The sequence below is a fragment of the Paroedura picta genome, chromosome 10 (genome assembly GCF_049243985.1).
Source record: "Paroedura picta isolate Pp20150507F chromosome 10, Ppicta_v3.0, whole genome shotgun sequence".
Classification (NCBI taxonomy): Eukaryota; Metazoa; Chordata; class Lepidosauria; order Squamata; family Gekkonidae; genus Paroedura; species Paroedura picta.
The window spans coordinates 67,132,863-67,152,858 of NC_135378.1; the positions used below are offsets into that span (position 1 = coordinate 67,132,863).

General features: G+C 41.8%; 1 protein-coding gene across 1 annotated transcript in view; it reads right to left on the bottom strand.

The window, feature by feature from the left end:
* Positions 1–39: 39 nt before the first annotated feature.
* MCUB (mitochondrial calcium uniporter dominant negative subunit beta) overlaps positions 40–19,996 on the bottom strand; it is a 65,868-nt gene continuing 45,911 nt past the window's right edge. Inside the window, exons 2-8 of the mRNA XM_077300631.1 lie at positions 12,442–12,517; positions 10,868–11,038; positions 7,101–7,205; positions 4,846–5,006; positions 3,800–4,003; positions 2,816–2,932; positions 40–360 (exon numbers count right to left, since the gene is read on the bottom strand). Coding sequence (XP_077156746.1) covers positions 283–360; positions 2,816–2,932; positions 3,800–4,003; positions 4,846–5,006; positions 7,101–7,205; positions 10,868–11,038; positions 12,442–12,517 — 912 coding nt within the window. The 3' untranslated portion in view covers positions 40–282. The remainder of the gene's footprint in view (positions 361–2,815; positions 2,933–3,799; positions 4,004–4,845; positions 5,007–7,100; positions 7,206–10,867; positions 11,039–12,441; positions 12,518–19,996) is intronic.

The window sequence follows — 19,996 nt, forward strand, 5'->3', positions numbered from 1 at the left end:
GTTTTGTCATGATTGTGTTAGTAATCCAATGCTAGCTAGTACTATTTGTTCCATTTTTATTTTGAAGTGCTAACAAATTATACATACATATATATATATATATGTATTATACATGGAGAATCTGAAATAATTTCTTTGTAACGTGAAAAAGAAATTCCAGTTGTCAGAAACAGTTTTAACCAGATGTTAAAGATCCCTTCCCCAATATTGGTCCAAAATATTGAGTTGCTAAACATTGGAGGCAATTCACCAGATCTAAAACACTGTCAAGTGTATAAAAGATTAAAGCTTGTCATTTATTTCTGGGACTGGAAGACGTAACTGTAAAGGGTTCTTCAGCCGTTTCAAGGATTCTTCTACCTGTCAACACAAGACAAAAGCAAACGGGTGATCTGATCTTTAGCTGTACATCCCTTTCAGCCATATGATGTTCATTATCTTGTGCTTTCCTTGACAAGCAGTCTACAAATACTAAATCAAGAGCACTAAGTTGGAGAGCAAACAGATATCCCAACCCCATGTTTGTTTCATACATCTAATTTGATATTTGTGTGTGGGGGGCTGACTATGACATTAGATATAAGCTCAGCTGTATGAAAAATTAAGGGGAAGAATTGACAAGGAAGGTCACCCAGATTCTTCCTTGGATACGGTGTCATTTGGCTCAAATGTTCAGGATACACATTTGTGGAGATAATGGTCAGTTCTACACTTTGTTAAATTACAGTAGAATGATGTGATGAACTGCCAGCACCTTCTTGAGCCTAAGGGAACAGGCAAATTAAGTGCACCCATCAGAATATAGCTCTGGGTATGGGAAAGCCTAGAACATGAAGACTTCAGCCACTGATTCCTTATGTGGATGTAATTGCCATGAAGCAGCAAGAAATTGCACAACTATACATGGGTTTCCTGCAATTTATGGTTATTCTCAGCACACAGTTTACTATGCAGAAATTATTTCCTAGTATAGATAATGATATGAGTGCATAAAACCAGCGGTCCGCAAGCTTACGCTCGCTGCGGACCACTGCGGCGTAGTGGAGGGAGAGGGCAGCCCGGGGGCCCGCGCATGTGCGGCAGCCCCAGCGCAAATGCACATGCGCGTTTGCGCCGCTGCCATGCTGGCGGCCGCGGCTCCCCCTCCTGGCCCCTCTCGGCAAGCTTCTCTTCCCTCCCCTCCCGAAATAAGAAGCTTGCCGGGCTGCGAGCTAATCGGCCGCTTTGGCGGCCAATTTTCTCGCAGCCTGGTGAGCTTCTCGCTTCGGGGGGGGAGGGAAGAAGGAGCCGCGGCCTTCATGGCCCGGCACTGGGCCGAGGCCCGCGGGTTGGGGACCACTGCATAAAACTAATAGGACTGCATAGGACTAATATCCTTGTGACCAGGAACACACTGCAAATCGGCACACACTTCCCATTCTTCTGAATATTTTCATGATGTAGTTCGTGTTAACTAAGGTTCAAGCAGCCATAGCTCTGCATACTTAACCTCCTAGCAAAAAAGACAGGACTGTACATTTCATAAAACAGTAAGTTCTCTAACAAAGGAGAATATGAGTAGACTTTTTGGAGAAATCATGAGAAATAACATTTAATAATGTTTCACTACACAAAAATTAAATCCCCCCCCAACCAGACAGCTATTACAGATCAGCCCCACAGGATCAACAACATGGTACTCCATGATTTTCAATGTGTTCCCAAATAATGTTTTTTTCCTGAAAAGGGTCATCCATGGATTTCCCTTCTAGGGGAGACATTGAAGGCACCAGCAGCTGGAAGGTGGAACTAAGAGTAGAGAACTAATGTGTAGGTCAAGTGCCCCACCATATTTACCAATAGACAGCCCCAATGGGTGCTGTAGTAGTCAAATTTCTTTAGCCATATCAAAACAAGATGGGATTGTGTATCACAGGAACCAGTTGAATTAAAACTTGAATGTATTTGATTTTTAAGCCACCCTGGGAACTAATCCAAATTGAAAAGCTTCATAAAAATGCATCAAGTAAGTTAATGAATACAGCGAAATCTAAACAAAGTATTGAAGCAAATGATCTCAAAAGGACATTTGATTAGATAAGTGCACAGTCCATAGCAGCAGGGGGAGCTATTGACAATATCATTGAGTTAAGCTCTGCCTCTAGCTTCACTGGAATCCTGACAGTCACATTGCAAGTCAATGAACCATCCAAGATGGCACGATTTCTTTACCAGCTGGAAAATCAGCCATGTTAACATCAAGCTGCTGGTCCAAGGTTATTGTCTCCCTGCACCTGCAGTGAAGGACTGACGCTGTTGTATAATTCGACCCTTTCTGCTCCAGCTGGAACCGCATCCCACAGTCTGCAATTCTTGATGCCCTGGAAAATCTGAGTGGGTCTGGACTGCCAGTGTTCAGCAGAGACTACATTAACAATTTTGTTTAAAGCATGGTGAAATAAACCCAATGCATGCCATTTGTCTTGCAGACAGGAAGGCCAATAGGTTTGTACATTATAAAGCCAGATGGGTTTTGCATTGGTGACAGGAGCCCACAGCTGCGGCAAAAGATGGAAATGGAAGCAGGATCACACTGCTGCTGTTTAAGGCACTTTATTTTTCTTCCATCCTATTGAGGGACTGCCAATTCGTACTTTCCAATCAATTTTACAAGTCTCCTACATTATTTTGTTTCTAAGCATTACAACTTGTTAAGGGGAGGGTTAAAAAAACACAGCTGCAAATATGTAATTTTTCAAAACATTAGGAAATATTTTTGAACAAGCTCTTGAAGCATCATTTCAATATCAGGATCGAGACTGATTTATGTAAATACCTTTGCAAGATCATCTTTTAACTTGTTGTACTGAGCCACATTGAAATTCTGGCTTTTGGACTTCCTGTGGAAGAAGTGGAGAAACTGCCTGTCTTGAGCATCTGGGTAAATATAATCCTGAATAAGGATAAAAAGAGAACAGAAGGAAGCGTTCTGAAAATCTCCAGCAACAAGAGAAGTATTTGGTATGTTTCATTTTACTGCTACTGAAGTCATCTTGGAAGCACTGAGGCATTTTTTATTTTAGTCTTGATTGGAAGCATCTCTCTGGATCTTTTAAAAAAGAAGCTATAAAATAACTATATACCATCATGAACTGTGGAGCACCAATCCCATCATGCCAGCCTGATGCATTGCTGACTATCAAATCCTGTGAAGGAAGGAAGGAGGGAAGGAGGGAGGGAAGGAAGGATCCATGATACTAATGTGGTCTCATTTACATTTCCACCGCAAAAACTAGAGTATCACAGTGATCTGCATTATTAAGACCTACAGAATCCTAGAACACTGAGCAGTTTTATGATGATTATATACAATATTTGGTCATTCTCACATGAAATGGAAAGTTCCCTGGTAATGACCATAAGACCTAGTTTACTAGTTTTATAGAAAGATTGAGCCAAAATTTCAAGGTCAGGAAACCTATGAAGTAAGGGTAGCAATGAGTACCCTTTTTTATATGCCACAATATGGCCAAGATATACAGATAGTAGGCTCAAGAGGACAGCAGTGTTGCTTGGTTGTGGGAGACCGTAATGGAAAGTAGGTGATCATTTGGACAAAACATGTAAGTCTAGGTCACAACAGTCCTTTGAAGAGTATCCATATCAAAAAAGACAGACAGCACACCTGATCATAGAACAGGACAGCCATACTAAGTCTTGCAATTAGAAGTTGAAAAACATTCCAAAACACACAGAAGATATTTGCAATTGACCTTTTGGTGTATAGTACAGCTTTAAGGGTCTGCCTTAAAAGACTCACCTGTTTAGTAAGTACAAAGTAAGCATAGAATGCCATGGCACTTCCATAAGTGATAAAGTAAGTGACAGGCTCCATTATATCCCAGGAATAGACCCACCACGTAAGCCAGGCCAAGGCTCCACCTTGAGTAGACATTAAGGCTAAGCCAATCCACAGAAGACGAGAACTCTTAGCATCAGCCTCTGCAGTGAGTCTGGCTTTTATCTAAGAAGACAAAACAAAGGTTACTTAAGAGGAAGTAGCATTGTCATTGCAGCTGCCAATGTTGAATGGCACTTTGCCCATGGGGGTCTGCCCCCCCCCCCCAGCAGATAGGTTACAGGGCTCACGAGGAAGCATGAAATCCTTCATTTTGCATAACCATAGAATCCCACTCCTTGCATTCAGAAACCTATTTAGGTAATCTTCCCTTCCCTGAGAGGTTTGAATTTACTCAGCCACAGTAAAATCATTTCCTGAATACAGAAGCGTCAAGTGATGAACTCAGCCAGTCTGTCTCCTGGAATTAAAGATACTGGAGAGAATCCAATTATTCTCTTTTGTTAAGTGAAGAGCTTTCATTTGATAGAAGTAGACTTGTTCTACTAAGGACCCCCTCCCCTCCAGAATTGGATCCAATACATTAACTTTGGGCATAGCAGGCATCATGGTGTACTTTCTATTTCCTTGCCATATATTTATTGCATTGTTTTATTTAATACAAATTATATTTATTTGCTTCATTTATACCCTGACATTTCTCTCCAATGGGGACTTAAAAGTGGCTTACATCATTCTCTCCTCAATTTTAACCTCACAACAACCTTGCTATGTAGGTTAGACTGAGAGAGTGACGGATCCAAGGTCACTCAGCAGGTTTCCAGACTAGGGATCTGAAGCTGGGTCTCCCAAATCCTAGTACAACACTCTGACCATTACATCACACTGACTCTGTGGCCTGTGCTGCTTTATTACAATACAGGCTAAGATCCAATCTGGTTTTGGATCCCTTATAACTGAACTCCAAACATATACTGAATTTTCATTTACGTAAGAACTGTCCAAACCTGCTCTAAAGGCAACAGTTGTTCTTTCAGAAGTTCCATTTTCTGCAACAATTCTCTCTCTTTTCTTGTCTGATGGTCTTCTAAATGCAGAGCTGTGAATAATCTATGGACCAAAGACTTGACATCATCCACATTTGTAGCATGTTCAGTGCTCAATTTATCTGGATAGCAAAAAAAGAATAAAACTGGACTTATTACCAAAGCAGTATTCCTGAGAATTTAACCTTCCTGATTTCCTGAGAACTGAACCTGGATTCCTAAGAATTTAATATTTTATTTAAAAAACAGTTCCTGGACTGCAAATGGCTGTGGGGATGTTTTCTTGGCAAAGATGTGGGTTAGTTCTGATCATAATGGTCACATGAACACAAATGAAGCTGCTGTACCAAATTGGACCACTGGACTCTACTCTGGTTGGAAGCAGTTCCCAGGATCAGAGAAAGAAGTCTTTCACTTCACTTGCTACCTGATCCTTTAACAAGAGATGCCAGGGACAGAACCAGGGACTTCTGAATGCCAAATAGATGCTTTACACTAAGCCCCAAAGAAGAGCTAGGTTGACTGATAATCTAAGCCACTTTTTCTCAATGTTTTTACTGTTAAGAAACCCCTGAAACATTTTTCAGGCCTCGACAAACCCCCAAAGTGTGGCGATCATGCAGAATATGGTCAGGAAGCATTGCTGTATACACACCCACTCAGGGCCCCTACCTTTCTCACCTCTTCCAGGCTCATCTTTGGCTATTTTGGGAGGAGGGGAGGGGGTCATATCGCCCAATAAATGTTCAACAATTAAAAAATATATATTCAAAATTAATTAACTTCCACCCATTCAGGAAACCCTTCCAGGCACATCAAGAAAACCCAGGATTTCATAAAACCCTGGTTGAGAAAGCCTAATCTAAGCTAATCTGTACACCGCCCGTGGCGCCGCGGGCGCCACGGACTAAATAAAACAGTAAGGGGTTCTGGGGCGGGATGTGTCCGGGATGAGGAAGGGTCCGGATTGGACCCTTCCTCATGACAGACAACCGGAGGGACCAAACGGCAGGCGCGAAGCGCCTGCCGATTGGTCCCTCCGATTCCCAGCCCCAGCAACTGCGAGCCGCGCTCAGCGCGGCTCGCAGTTGCTCCCGGCCTGACGTGGTGAGAGGCGCGAAGCGTCTCTCACCGCGTCAGGCCGGCCCCAAGGAAGCCCCCGCCGCAAACACAACACAAGACTCCAGCCGCCGAGAAGCTGCAGAAAAAAAAAAAACACCCCCGGAGGAGCCTTTCGCCGCTAGCGCGACGAGAGGCAGCAGAAAAAAAAACCCCTGTAGGAGCTCCAAGCCGCCGCGCCGACGAGAGGCAGCAGAAAAAAAAACCCCTGTAGGAGCTCCAAGCCGCCGCGCCGACGAGAGGCAGCAGAAAAAAAAAAAACACCCCCGGAGGAGCCTTTCGCTAGCGCGACGAGAGGCAGCAGAAAAAAAAACCCCTGTAGGAGCTCCAAGCCGCCGCGCCGACGAGAGCTAGCAGAAAAAAAAAACCCTGCAGGAGCCTTTCACAGCTCCAAGCAGCAGAAAACAAACCCCGGAAGGAGCCTTTCACAGCTCCAAGCAGCAGAAAAAAAAACCCTGTAGGAGCCTTTCGCAGATCCAAGCAGCAGAAAACAAAACCCTGAAGGAGCCTTTCCCAGCTCCAAGCAGCAGGAAAAAAAACCCCTGTAGGAGCTCCAAGCCGCCACGCCCACGAGAGCTAGCAGAAAAAAAAAACCCTGCAGGAGCCTTTCACAGATCCAAGCAGCAGAACAAAAAACCCTGTAGGAGCCTTTCGCAGATCCAAGCAGCAGAAAACAAAACCCTGAAGGAGCCTTTCCCAGCTCCAAGCAGCAGCTCCCTGTAGGAGCTCCAAGCCGGCACGCCCACGAGAGCTAGCAGAAAAAAAAAACCCTGCAGGAGCCTTTCACAGATCCAAGCAGCAGAAAAAAAACCCCGGAAGGAGCCTTTCGCAGATCCAAGCAGCAGAAAACAAAACCCTGTAGGAGCCTTTCCCAGCTCCAAGCAGCAGAAAACAAAAAAACCCTGTCGGAGCCTTTCACAGCTCCACGCAGCAGAAAAAAAAACACCTCCTGGTGTCCCCTGGGTCCTAGCGCCCATTGCATTCCTGGTTGCAATGGGCTTTCTTGCTAGTTATTATTATATTTACTAAAAATTAGGTTTTTAAAATATTTAAACATTTGACAGGCAGTCTTCAGACAGGTTTGGAGCTTTTTATACCTTTCAGTGGAGGCTGTACTTTGTATTCTGTACCATTGATGACAAGTTTAAAGTCATTCATCAACAGAAGTTCCATCAGTGTCGAAGCAGAGACCACACTGCCATCTGCAAAAGAACACGAGGGCTCATCAGTAATGAAATGCTACATTAAATAAAATCAAAACATCATTGCCAACTTGACTGCAGACAGTGAGATTTCATCCTATTGATGAAAGGCTGGTGGTAGAACGGGATGTTGGAAAGGATGCAGAATTTCCACTGAAAGCTGTCCCTCTTTCCTAGCATAAAAGGAAACTCATCATAGGACAAATCATTTTGCAAGTTAGCCTGTTCCCATCAACCAGCGAGAGGGAGAGGGGTTAAAGAAACTTAAAAATCTATCAGAACACACCATATGATGTTTAAAGTATTTGTTTAAAGTATTTATTGTTTACATTTTGCTTCTCTCCCAATGCGGGCCCAAAGTGGCTAACAATGCACAAAGAAAATGTACAAAGGACTGAACAAGAAATCCTCTGCTCAGGTCTAAGCTCCAACCCACTTGCTAATAGCCAAGGGACAAGAGATCTTTAGCATGTGCCTCTAGGCCTTAAATACCTGTGTGCAGAGAAAAGAACAGATTCAGAGACAGGCTACTTAGCTATCAAGACCCTGACCGGGGAAGGAACTGCACATGGGGATGTCATTGCAAAGTTCTGTGCCTTCTGTGACACCTGGTTCTGCCCTTAAGCTTATGGCCCAGGAAGTCTGCTGCTCCCTTCAGATGTCATGAATAATCAGGAGGAGACTGAGTGTGATGAGCACGAATTGGCCACACTTCGTTCAGGGCTCCTAAACTTGCTTCTTTACCATCCTCTGATGATGCACTGAGACTGAAGATGAAGTCTCCAATCCAACTCCAATTTGTCCTGATTTCTTCCCCCCTCCCCCCCCAAAAACCCTTTGCAAAGTAGCACTTGGAATACTTATAAGCATCATATAAAGGAGGGCTTTACAACTTATGTTCCAGTCATGCTTCTGCATGCCATGAACACTGCAAGTCTGTGGCTCATAATACACACAAACAATATGTTTAGTCTGTTCCCTGCAGGATCTACTTGAAGTACTACCAATCTGTGTGATCTTGACTGCTGATCTATGTATTACTGTACTGACAGTCCACCTGTCTCACTCAAAGTACATAACACAGAGTTAAGTCACAACAGTCCACCCAAAGAGACAGCAAATAAACAGGTCGATACAATCAATATGAGAGGACATCAAATGAGCACAATACTAAGTCTAGAATGACTGAATTCTGAATGAGGATAGCATATTAGGCTTGATACAAATTGTGGATATATTTATTTATTAGATTTATTCCTTGCCTCTCCCCGGAATGAAGAAAATGTTATGACATCAGTATAAAACAAGTAAACAACAGAGTAATAGGTGCGGCAAATTGATCATACTATATCCTATATGCAGCGGTATAATCCAAAGTCCCTGTTCTGTAATAAAGCACCTTCCTGAACTATTCTGTTATAGCATAGCCCATTAATTTTATAGGAAAGCTCTCCCGAGCAACTGTATATGTAGTCTGTTTCTGCTTTCATTATTTCTATTATTTCTAGTTTAAAGGCTTGTTTTAATGGTTTAGTGATACAAAAGAAATTTCCTGCTGAAATTCAGATTTGCATATTTTAAGACAGAAAGAAATAACTGTATCAGCAGTAGTAGGGCAGAAGAGATGGCCGAGGAGAGGACTTTTGCTCACGTTCCATTTGGACAACTGGAGACCTGGGACTAGAAAGAAGGAAGGGGAGGTCAGGTGTCTAAAGGCAGAGATCTCCAGTATTAAAGTAAAAACAGAAAATGGTGAGAATAAATGAATCACTGGAAGGGAAATGAATCCCTCAAGATTGAACCCTGAAATCCAAATGGCTGGAAATAAGCTGAGAAGAAAACTCCAAGAAGACGATGAGAGAAAAAGGCAGTCAGAGAAACCATTCTTGGTTTTTCACACACTCAAATCTTCCATTTTGAAGTGGCTGATTTTAGACAATGAGTATTTGCTTTTGTAATATGCTAACAACGCTTTCGTCTTTATCTTCTTCTACTGCTACTGCTACTGCTAGTAGTAGTAGTAGTAGTAGTAGTAGTAGTAGTAGTAGTAGTAGTAGAAGAGTTGGTTCTTATACAACAGTTTTCTCTATCAGAAGGAGTCTCAAAGCAGCTTACATTTACCTTCCCTTTCCTCTCCCCACAACAGACACCCTGTGAGGGAGGGAAGGCTGAGAGAGCCCTGATATTACTGCTCGGTCAGAACAGCTTTATCAGTGCTGTGGCGAGCCCAAGGTCACCCTGTTGGCCATATGTGGGGGAGCGGGGAATCGAACCCGGCTCGCCATATTAGAAGCTTCCGCTCCTAACCCCTACACCAAGCTGGCTCTCATACAACGGAGGCTTTGCAGAATACTCTACTGCTGCCCTTTTTTTCTGCACAGCCATCACACAAACCAACCGTGCTGTAGGCAAGCCCACCCTGGCACTGTCTGATTGGGATTCTGTCAAACGGATTCATGCTTCAACTCTGATTATTGAAGTTGTGAGCCAAATATATCGGCTGTCTTTTACACCCCCTCTGTTTGGAAGCACACCACCAGTTGAAGGGAGAAACAAATGAAGCATTTATGTATGCAAGCAACATCCTGCTTGCCTTTCGTTATTCACTTCTGGGGAGGGGGGTTTAAAAAAATGAACTGCTCACAAATAAAACTAGCACAAAAAGGCAACTGAAACCCCATATTCTAGCAAAAGCAGCACTTGTTTGAAAAGAGAAAGTAGGCTGATGTAGAATATCAAAACAGATATATTTGTACAGCATTTCTTGGGTTCCTGTCACAATCGTAAACTCATCTACCCAAGAGATTAAAGGACAGTGGAGTCAAAATACACAAAGAGCTCCAATGCAAGATACAATCTTCTATTTCAGTTATCAAGACACAGATGCACAACTGCCAAGCAGACTTTCCTTTATCTCAGCTTATAAATGTGCAGAAGACAAAGTGAAAAAGCACCAAATCCATCAAAGGCTGATTTCATTTGAAGTCTCAAATATCTTTAAAATTAACTGCTCACATGAAAAATACTAATATCCTGTCTTCTCTTTCTAGCACAGGAATGAGCAATGTAAACATTCTTTCTGGAGCTCCTGGAGTTTTGTTAAAAGTCAAAGTACGTTTTAAAATATATCTCCAGGCAAACATTTCATGGAAATTCTGTTGGAATAAATATGTTAACAAATAATGAAAAAGATCCCCATCTATGGGGAATGAAGCATTCCCCCCATTTAATTCTGAAAAAAGATTTCTACAATAATCTTGGAAAGTATACTACCTTTAGCTCTTATGTACTGTATAAAGGGCCTACCTACCACAGTCTGCACCTTCTGGCCATGGTCACCTGCTTTCTTGCTCTCTCCTCTCTAGAACCACAGTAAGATCAAGGTACAGAAGCTGCAACTGAGGCTCCAGTCAATCCTGGGCCCTTTGCTGGATACTAATCTCAACAAGAAACTGAGAATATCAACTCCCGATGCCAGCCTGCATTATTACTATGCACTGTGAAGGAAGAGAATGAGAATTGGGTGGATCCAATGGAATTTTACACTGACAGAACATGGAAGAATTTGTACCTGGATCTCAACAACTCCACCATACTGGTACTAATCCAGCAGGCATTCAACATACAAAAGGCGTCCTTTAAGGTAACAGCTGCATCTGTACCTGTGGTGAAGGCTTCTATCTCTTCAATGGCTTTATCCTCCTGTTGTATGTCCCGTATGAAGTCTCCAACGGTCATTAGCATTGGCTTCACAGTAAACTGACAACGTTCCTTTCTGGAGGGCAACGTAAGGGTTATCACCGGCAACCCATGTTTATAATTCACACTGACTTCTAAGGAGGAGAGAAAGGCATTCAGATGTACCTACTAGATATAAACCAACCCGACTGGTCACACAACAGAGGTTGGAGCAAATTCATGAACCAAAGAGGCCTTCCTGGAAAATTTAGTTGAGAAGCCTCTGCCACTGTATGTGGACCATGATTGACAAGGCTTGATCTGAAAACCCAAATGGATTTAATTTTCTTCCAAGACAGGTCATGGAACACAAATCAACAAGCGGAGGTGTGTGTGAGAAGACATACACTTTCCACTGTATGCAGAATCCAAGATGCTGCTGATTTTTACACCAACTATTACTTGCTTCTGTCTGGGGTGCAAAGGCTCTCAGGATTCATAAATTTAGTAGTAGGACAGGCAGGATCTACCAGGTCTCATGACTACCTTACTTATTGCCACTTGCATAAGGATGTAAAGGTTATATATACTTTCATCCATTGCACACCATGCCTGGGGCAACTGACATTAAAATGAGTATTCAAGTCTCTCATGGCCTATGGAGATAGAATTAATATAGCATTCAGCAAGTGCTTAGAGCAGCCTTTCTCAATTTTTTTACTGTTGAGAAATCCCTGAAACATTCTTTAGGCTTTGAGAAACCCCAGAAGTGGTGTGATTGTGCAGAATATGGTTGGGATGCATAGCTGTGTACATGTCCACTTGGGGCCCCTCCCCACCCCTTCCAGGCCCTTAGGTGGCCATTTTGGAAGGGGGAGGATGGGTCAACATAACCATATATGGCTGTATCACAATAAATATTTAACAAATTGAAAAAGATATAAAAGTTAACTTCCACCTGTCTGGGAAACCCTTCCAAAGCTATCAAGAAACCCCAAGGTTTCACAAAACCCTGGTTAAGAAAACCTGGTTTACAGTGTAGAAAGCAGTGGAGAGCAAGATCTTGCCATACAATTTACAAGCCTCTTTTAAAAAGAAATTAGAGTCTCACACATAAGAACTTCAAAATAGATAACCAAATGCAAAAATGCTCAGTTGGAATTCATTCAGAAATTCAACTCCACCAGGTCTTAACAAGGATTTTGGATTTCTCACTTATTATAGGTGCTAATATCTTGCCCATTCCATTTATTACATATCTTAATTAGTTCAGTTATACATCTCTAATTTTGTCACTGGATATGCTTATGTCTCATCCCGCACTTCCCGAGAATGTTCATCCCGCTCTATATATTTATCAACAGTTGGGAGTAGTCCTCACCTATTGTGAATTGATTACTCTTGATTGAATCTTGTTTTAAATTGGCTTAAACTGGATATACCCCCTGCTACAAACACACCTGTTTTTGTATCCAATTAAGTGAGAGCAAATTTTGCTAGTCTCCAAGGGGTTACCGGACTCCTATGTATTTAGCCAGTAATGGATGAGAAAGCTTACCATCAGATGGCACTAGGGAGCTACAAAGCAACCTCCTGTGATGTCTTAGGTTTCCAAGTTTTCTCAGACACAGCATCTGCAAGAAAGATTGATTAGGCATCAGAGATTTCAGTCAAATACATTCCAGGTAAGGGTGGCCTCCAGTTCCCCATTTATCTCCCCAGAGCACATTTATATCAGTTAGCAGACCAGATATTATTGAAGATCCCATTTGAAATCCAAGACTGCCAAAATACTGAGCCACTGGCAATGTGCCAAGATGTCAATCATGCTGCTTGGTCAGCAATAATGCTACAAACTCCCAGAGACTAAGGGCTCTTGAGACACTTTAATCCATTATATTGTGAAGATATCAGAAAGAGACGATATAAAAGGAAGACGATCATGATGTGTTAAAAACAGTTTAAGCTGTTAGCAGGGATAAAAAGTCTACCAAGTCATGTGTTTCTCAAACAGCAGCACAAGAATTTATATTCAAGGCATGGATTGCTAAGGTTTAATTGCAAATGGTTGCCAGAAATAATACGTAAAGTCCCTCTCCAAAAGATCCCTGGAATCAAAGCAGGCTCAAATTTATGATGCTGTAAAAGACCATTTCTAGTTTATGGGAAGAAACTACCCATCTCAGAAGCCTCAAATCACCAGCAACAGACTGTTGAGTGTATGGAACAGATAATTCCATTTGCACATTTACAAATTACTTAAAACAAAACCTGCATTAAGGCTCAAGAGTGCTCATTCTCGTTACTGGGTTTGTTTATGAATGACAGAAATGTGGCTTCAACATGCACGTAGCAAAATTTTAAAACAAAACAGGTATCTTGTAGCTTCTAAAAGACAAGTTTTAATGCTAGGACAAGGCTTTGTGGAGACAGCTTATCAGATATGAGTCATAAGACATTGGTTTATTTTGTATGTAATAGATGTAACTGGGCTATTCCCCCTACCCCCAAATACCTCCAACTGACTGATGGTGAGGTAGACATGTGGGTTTACAATTGCATTCCTGCATTCTATCTGAAGCATATTTCAATCTCCCACTCCTCCCTTCCCCATAGACACCTACACATGTGGAAACAGCTTTTATAGGAACTCTTCCCTATGAGAAAAGCATAGGCTTCTCAGCTTGAACACTGCCTTTTATACTCAGGGTGCCCTTTTCTCTACTATCTTGTGAAACGACATTAGAAGAAAGTCATGTCAGTTTTACTCCTTTACTTGTCTACCCTACTTGTGGGGCACTCCCTCCCCACCAGCTGCAAATGGCAGTTACATTTGGGGAAGTGTCTTCTCCCACACTAGATGGAAGTGGTACTTGTTAGGAGCAGCACAGCTTATCTTGTGAATGGAAGTAAGGTGCATTCATGGAAGTGCCCAATATTTCCCCAGGGGTAGTGGAAGTGCTCTGAAATGCATGTTTCTTACTCTTGTGCAGTCCCAGCAGTTTCAACAGCATCAGTCACCCATGCAGCACCACTAATCAAGAGCCAGCAGCTGCCTGCTAATCCTAGTTATCCTCCCCCTCTGTCTGCCACCAGCACCATCATTACTCATACCAGCAGCCTTGATATACTGCTGCAGTTCACACCAGTAGTCTCTGCATGATGCTATACATACACACATCCCACACTGCAGTGCGCAGCATCTTCCACACACGCACTCTGTCTCTGACACACACACAGAAGCCATTGTATATTCTGTGTCACAATGATAAGGTGACTAGATTTTAACATTGGTAAAGTGGGACACCATTGACCAGGGGGGTTCTTGATTAAAAATATGGTCTATATGGAGCAACAAAAAGTTTCATAGAACACAAAAACAGTATTTTAATATATATATATTTTAATTGCAACATAAGTACAATTTGCCAGGTACCCCTAGATGTCCCTCCAAAAGTGGGACAATCTGGTCACCTTACACAATGAGCTCACTGCCACAACATTTCTACACTGTTTTCTGATCTTCTGGAACTTGAGGGTGGCCTGGGGGGGTCCCCTATTTCAGGGGCAGTCAACCTGTGGTCCTCCAGATGTTCATGGACTACAATTACCATGAGCCCCTGCCAGCAAATGTTGGCAGCGGCTCATGGGAATTGTAGTCCACAAACATCTGGAGGACCACAGGTTGACTACCCTTGCCCTATTTGACAAGGAAGGCCCCAACCCAAAGCCCAGTGGAAGAGCTCCATCTAGCAAGCCTTGTGGAACTTTGCTGGTTCAGGCAGAACCCAGATGTGTTCTGAGAGCTCATTTCACCAGGTGGGGGCCAGGACGGAACAAGTCCCAGCCCTGTCTGAGGCCAGATGTACCTCTTTGGGGCTAGGAACTGCCCGCTGGTTGGGGGAGGTGTAGATAGAGAGGCCGTCTCTCAGATACTCAAGACCTGGACTGCAGATGGCCTTGTGGGTAAGAACCAGAACCTTAAACTTGATCTGGAATTCAACCAGGAGCCAGTGCAGTTGTCGAAGCACGGGTCAAATGTGTGCCCTCCAGGCTGTGCCCGTAAGGACACCAGCCCGCTGTATTCTGGACTCTTGCATGTTTATCCCCTAAAAAATCTTGAGGTGACATCCGAAGGGACTCAACTGATGGTCTCTGGTTAATGTAAAACAAAAGTAATTAAGAAACTGAAAACTACCACCCTGGTTATTCAGAATGATTTTGCTCAAAACAATGAAAGCTATTACTGCCTGCCATTATCAAAACAAAGCAAGCAAGCATCCTGCTGACAGAATGCTGCTTTTTAATGGCGGCCCATTTTTTCCTAAACGCAGTCAATATCTAATTATCTATAGCTCTGGCTATTGTACACTGCTGTCTGACTCTACTACAATTTTGTTACATTCGCTGCAAATTTTGTGACGTGAGTTTAAAGGGATAACCTTTTCCCAAGTAATCAGTTTAATATACTCGTTTCCTTTCTCTGCTTGCAAAATAAATCATACCCATCACCATATAAAGCATACTTGCTTGTTCATCATCTCAGACTCGATTTACAAAAAACTCCCAACAAAAACAGATGAATTGCAAAGCAATAAAAGGTTGCTGTGGATGCTAGAAACCAAGCCCAAACGAGTTGTTCTCTGCTGTGCAAGCAAGGGCTGCAGATTCATCAGACCATCCATCCAGTTAATGGGAAATGCTGTTTAGTATATAAGAGCCTGGCAGATAAACTAAGGCTGGGAAGGATTAGAAAGAATCAGTCAATCAACAGTAACAATACTTGATTAATATTAAATAATCTGGCTTTGTGCCAACAGAATGTTTGCCACACAATGCAACCTATTTATCATTTCCTATCCAGAATTTCAACTGGCTTGATTTTCCCGGCTAAATTTGCCACTGAACACTGGAATGAAATGAAATATGGAGAGTTTATCTGGAAGCAACTAATCCTAGCATATTTCTAAAGAAACGGCCGAAGAAATGGTACTTCAGAGGAGTTGCAAACCACTGGATGAACACAATGCACCTATTTATGAAAGCCGACTTTATTTCTCCAGGTTTCCACTGAAATTAGGACTACAATGCAGTTCTGCTATACAGACTGTGCAACCAGGACAATCCCTAAGCAACAGAATAAATGGATGTAAACATCAAAAATCAGAAACTAATGGGGGAACATTTTAAGCTTTCTGGACATGCTGTTGTAGGTCTAAAAATAATCAAAGGGAGAATCCATAAAAAAAGTAATGAATTAGAAATAGTCAAGAGATTATTTAATATCTCTCCTCCTGACTGAGCGATCAGGCTTTCCCTCACTTTAATAGCTAATAGCTCAACTAGACCTAGGTGATTCTTTATCATGTTTTTATATTGCCTTTTATTGTAACCCTTTACAAATGTTGGTTGCTTCCTTATTCTTCATATTGCACTTTCCTTGAGCAGACATCCTACTTGCAGACATTTATCCTTTGCATATCATTCTGTCCATCTTCTCACTGCCTGATCTGCATCCCGTGAGTGCCTGGGAAATCCGATTTCTCTCCCTGTTCGTTATCTGGAGCAGCCATATCCATTTCAGCCCCTCACCACAAGCTTCCCACCTGAATGACTGACAGCAGATTTAAATACTCCCCTCCCCTTCTGTGATTTTGACTGTAAGATGTCTCTGTAAAAAGAGGCAAACCTTATCCCTCTTTTTAGGTCAAATTCTTGAACAGAACAAAATGAAAAAAGAGCTGAACCCCTAATTATACTTCAAAGGGGTGTTTTGTGTTGCTCAGCTGTAATCAAGTAGCCTGGCTACTTCTATGGACCGGAATTAGACGTCTGAATAGCAATGGCTTGGGATATGACTAGATGTCAGGAGGGTGGGACCCTGTCAAAACTCCCATGAATTCTTGTAAAGATCTCCCCGGGGGGTGGACTCTATGGCAGAGGTAGTCAACCTGTGGTCCTCCAGATGTTCATGGACTACAATTCCCATAAGCCCCTGCCAGCATTTGCTCGCAGGGTCTCATGGGAATTGTAGACCATTGACATATGGAGGACCACAGGTTGACCACCCCTGCTCTATGGCATTATACTCTGCTGAGGTCCCTCCCATCCCAAACTCCACCCTCCCCAGGCCCCACATCTCCAGTTATTACCCAACCCAGACCTGGCAAACCAAATGGGAACATGTATGGCAGTTGTATGACAGTGGAGAACAGAAAGGGAAGTTGAAATGAAACAACCTAAAACAGAAAGGGAAGTTGGAATGAAGCAACCTCTGTTTTCAAAAATAATCTTTTTACAGAATACTCCAGAACAGTCAAAATATTACATTAAATATTTTAACTGCAATCCTACATTGTAGGCCAAGCCCACACAAATCTTCTGAGAAACTTGGAATGTGCCTTCTGAAGTTGCATAAAGTTTATTCAGTTTTAACTCAATATGCTTTTATGGCCATAGCAACCAATTAGTGCACTTTAAAAAAAGTAAACTTCTAAAGAATACATGGAATTTTTAAATGTATATTGGCCTTCTCCACCCCTTAGCAATTTCAATTACTCAATTTCAATCATTCCTCCTTGTCTATAAAAGATAAGTATCCTGAATGAGATGTTTCTCAGCTTTTGCCAACTTTCTCTAACAAAATGTCAGGACAATTCTTATACAGCAGAGGACAGGAATTATAAGTGCAGCATGGATGACATGCTTTCCCACCAACAAGCTTATTTCAAGTCAGTTTTTAGACCAGTATCAGTTAGCATCCCAGTTCAGCGAAATATAAACATCTTAGTTAACAATATAATATATATACTAATTTGTACAGTTTGAAGACTATTTAATAAAACAGTAATTGAAATAATTAAATTGGAATTGTAAAAAATTAAGACATTTAAAAAACAATTTTAAAGAAAGATTTAAAATCCAATTAGATCCAAAAATACAATCAGACAGTCTAAAATCTGTATAAATCTTAGGTTTCCCCCTCTATTTTGCATGTATAACTTTTGCTCATGGACATACTTGTGGACTACTGAACAAAAGCAAGCAAAGGTTTAGAAGGAAGAACAGGGATGGATGAGAGTTTGAGTGGAATTATGGTCCTTTCTCCCAGATGTGCAGTACCATTCCACTTTATAGGAATTTGGGATCACACGGGGCAACCATCACCATATCTAGTTTGGCTCTTAGTGCCAAGAATAATTAGACCACTAAAACTCAGAATATTACTGTGATACTGTTGTGTGTAGAATAGATGGAATTAATCATAGGATAGTTGCTCAATTAATTTCAGTGCCAATGATAATTCAGTAATTCCTTGAAGCAAGTGGTCAGTCTTTCCGTAATTTCATAGTATATGCTTTTTACAGACATTGTGTATAGTGAAGTTAATAAGCGAAAGAAGGCAAGGATAATTCCCACTCATTAGATAGTACAAGGTCACAGATTTCTGCCAGAATTCAATACTGCCTCTCATTTTAAATACTATGTTAGCTCCAGAGAAAGTACTGTTCTACAGGGCTCAAAGTGCATTGGCCAGACTCAGAAACAATTGCACATGAAGACTGGGATGCACGCTTCCATTTGCATTGCATATGTGACCCTTGAACCAGGAAGGGAAACCTGCTTGGTTGGTGGTAGCAGTTCTTTATCCATGTGGATTCCCTATGGGAGTCCATTATTTGCAGCCACACTGATCTTAATCTGCAAAAGGAAGCGTCCCAATATTGACTTCATCCACCAGTTAAATGGCCAGAGAATTTATAGCATCTTGGCTCAATAATGCCTTGGGTATTAGAGAACATCTCCACTTAGTACTCAACTACTAATACAATTACCTGATAGTTGTAGTCCATTCTTTGACCATGGTAGTCAGGCTAGCTGCATGAAAAATATTAAATTCAAATAGCAATGGAGTCAGCTATCTGAATATTCTGTTCTAGTTTAACATACTGACTCATGCAAAACTCTAGCAGCATATAATATGAATCACAGGTTGAACTGCTGTTCAGATAAATTACTGTGTTAGCAACGGAGCTAACCACAAGTGCAGGGAAACGGAATTAATGTCTCATTGTAAAAAATGCAGTTCATGCAGTGATGACCCAAGAGCTGAAGACTGATTTGTAAGAAACCACTACCGATTCTGGTTTGAGGGGAAGGGCAAGCAGAATGTTTTCATAAAATGAAGGAAGAAGGTGATGGAGACAAGTTTTGTTAAGCTAGATTTCCTGAGTTTGCAGAATTACAACCTTGGGATGACTATTCCAGATTTATGATACATTGCTACTGAAGTTGTTGCAATTCAGAAGTCAGCCATCCAAGACCAGCTATACGGGCTTATAATTCAAATCCTCTCTATAAGAAAAAACTATACACTAATATATCATAATATTATTTATCGACTAGATTTTCACCATACCTTTCTATGGCATATTCAGAGTGCCTTGCAGCATTAAAACCATGTGTTTTATTACAAAAATCCACATAAAAATTATCCAGCTACTATTTGCCACTAACGAAACCCTGTCTTTTACACTTGGCATTGATTCAATCACCATGAAGTGTGACTTTTTATAGTACAATTCTGCCACTGAGTCCTAATCTTTGGGGATTAATTATCTTAGAACAAATACTACTGAATATAAAACTAAAAGGGTGTTCCAGAAACATGTCATCCCAAGAAAAGTATGTAAACAATATTCAGCTAAAATGACTAGACCATTTTCTCCTCTTGCACCTGCCCAGGATAGAGGATCTGATTTTTATCCCCCCCATTAACCCTAGTTTCTTCCGCATGGACACTTACATTTGATTTATCAAAGAAAATGCTTCAGGATACCGTGCTGGACTGGAGAGGAGGGGCTTAAGATCCTATCCCACACATACACCATTTTCAGAAGCAGAAATTACCATGGAGTGTCATTTGCTTGGTTTGAGAAAACATACCTGTAGCCATGTCAGTATGCATGCCAGCTCCCCAACAGAGGCAAACAGCAGCTATCTAGAGTTGTCTCAGGATAAGAAAATAGTGTGTGCATGTGTGTGTGGGTGCATGTCTGTCCTCATGTCAGTGCTCTGGGTCCCCAACCATCAAGAACAACCTTTCAAGGAGA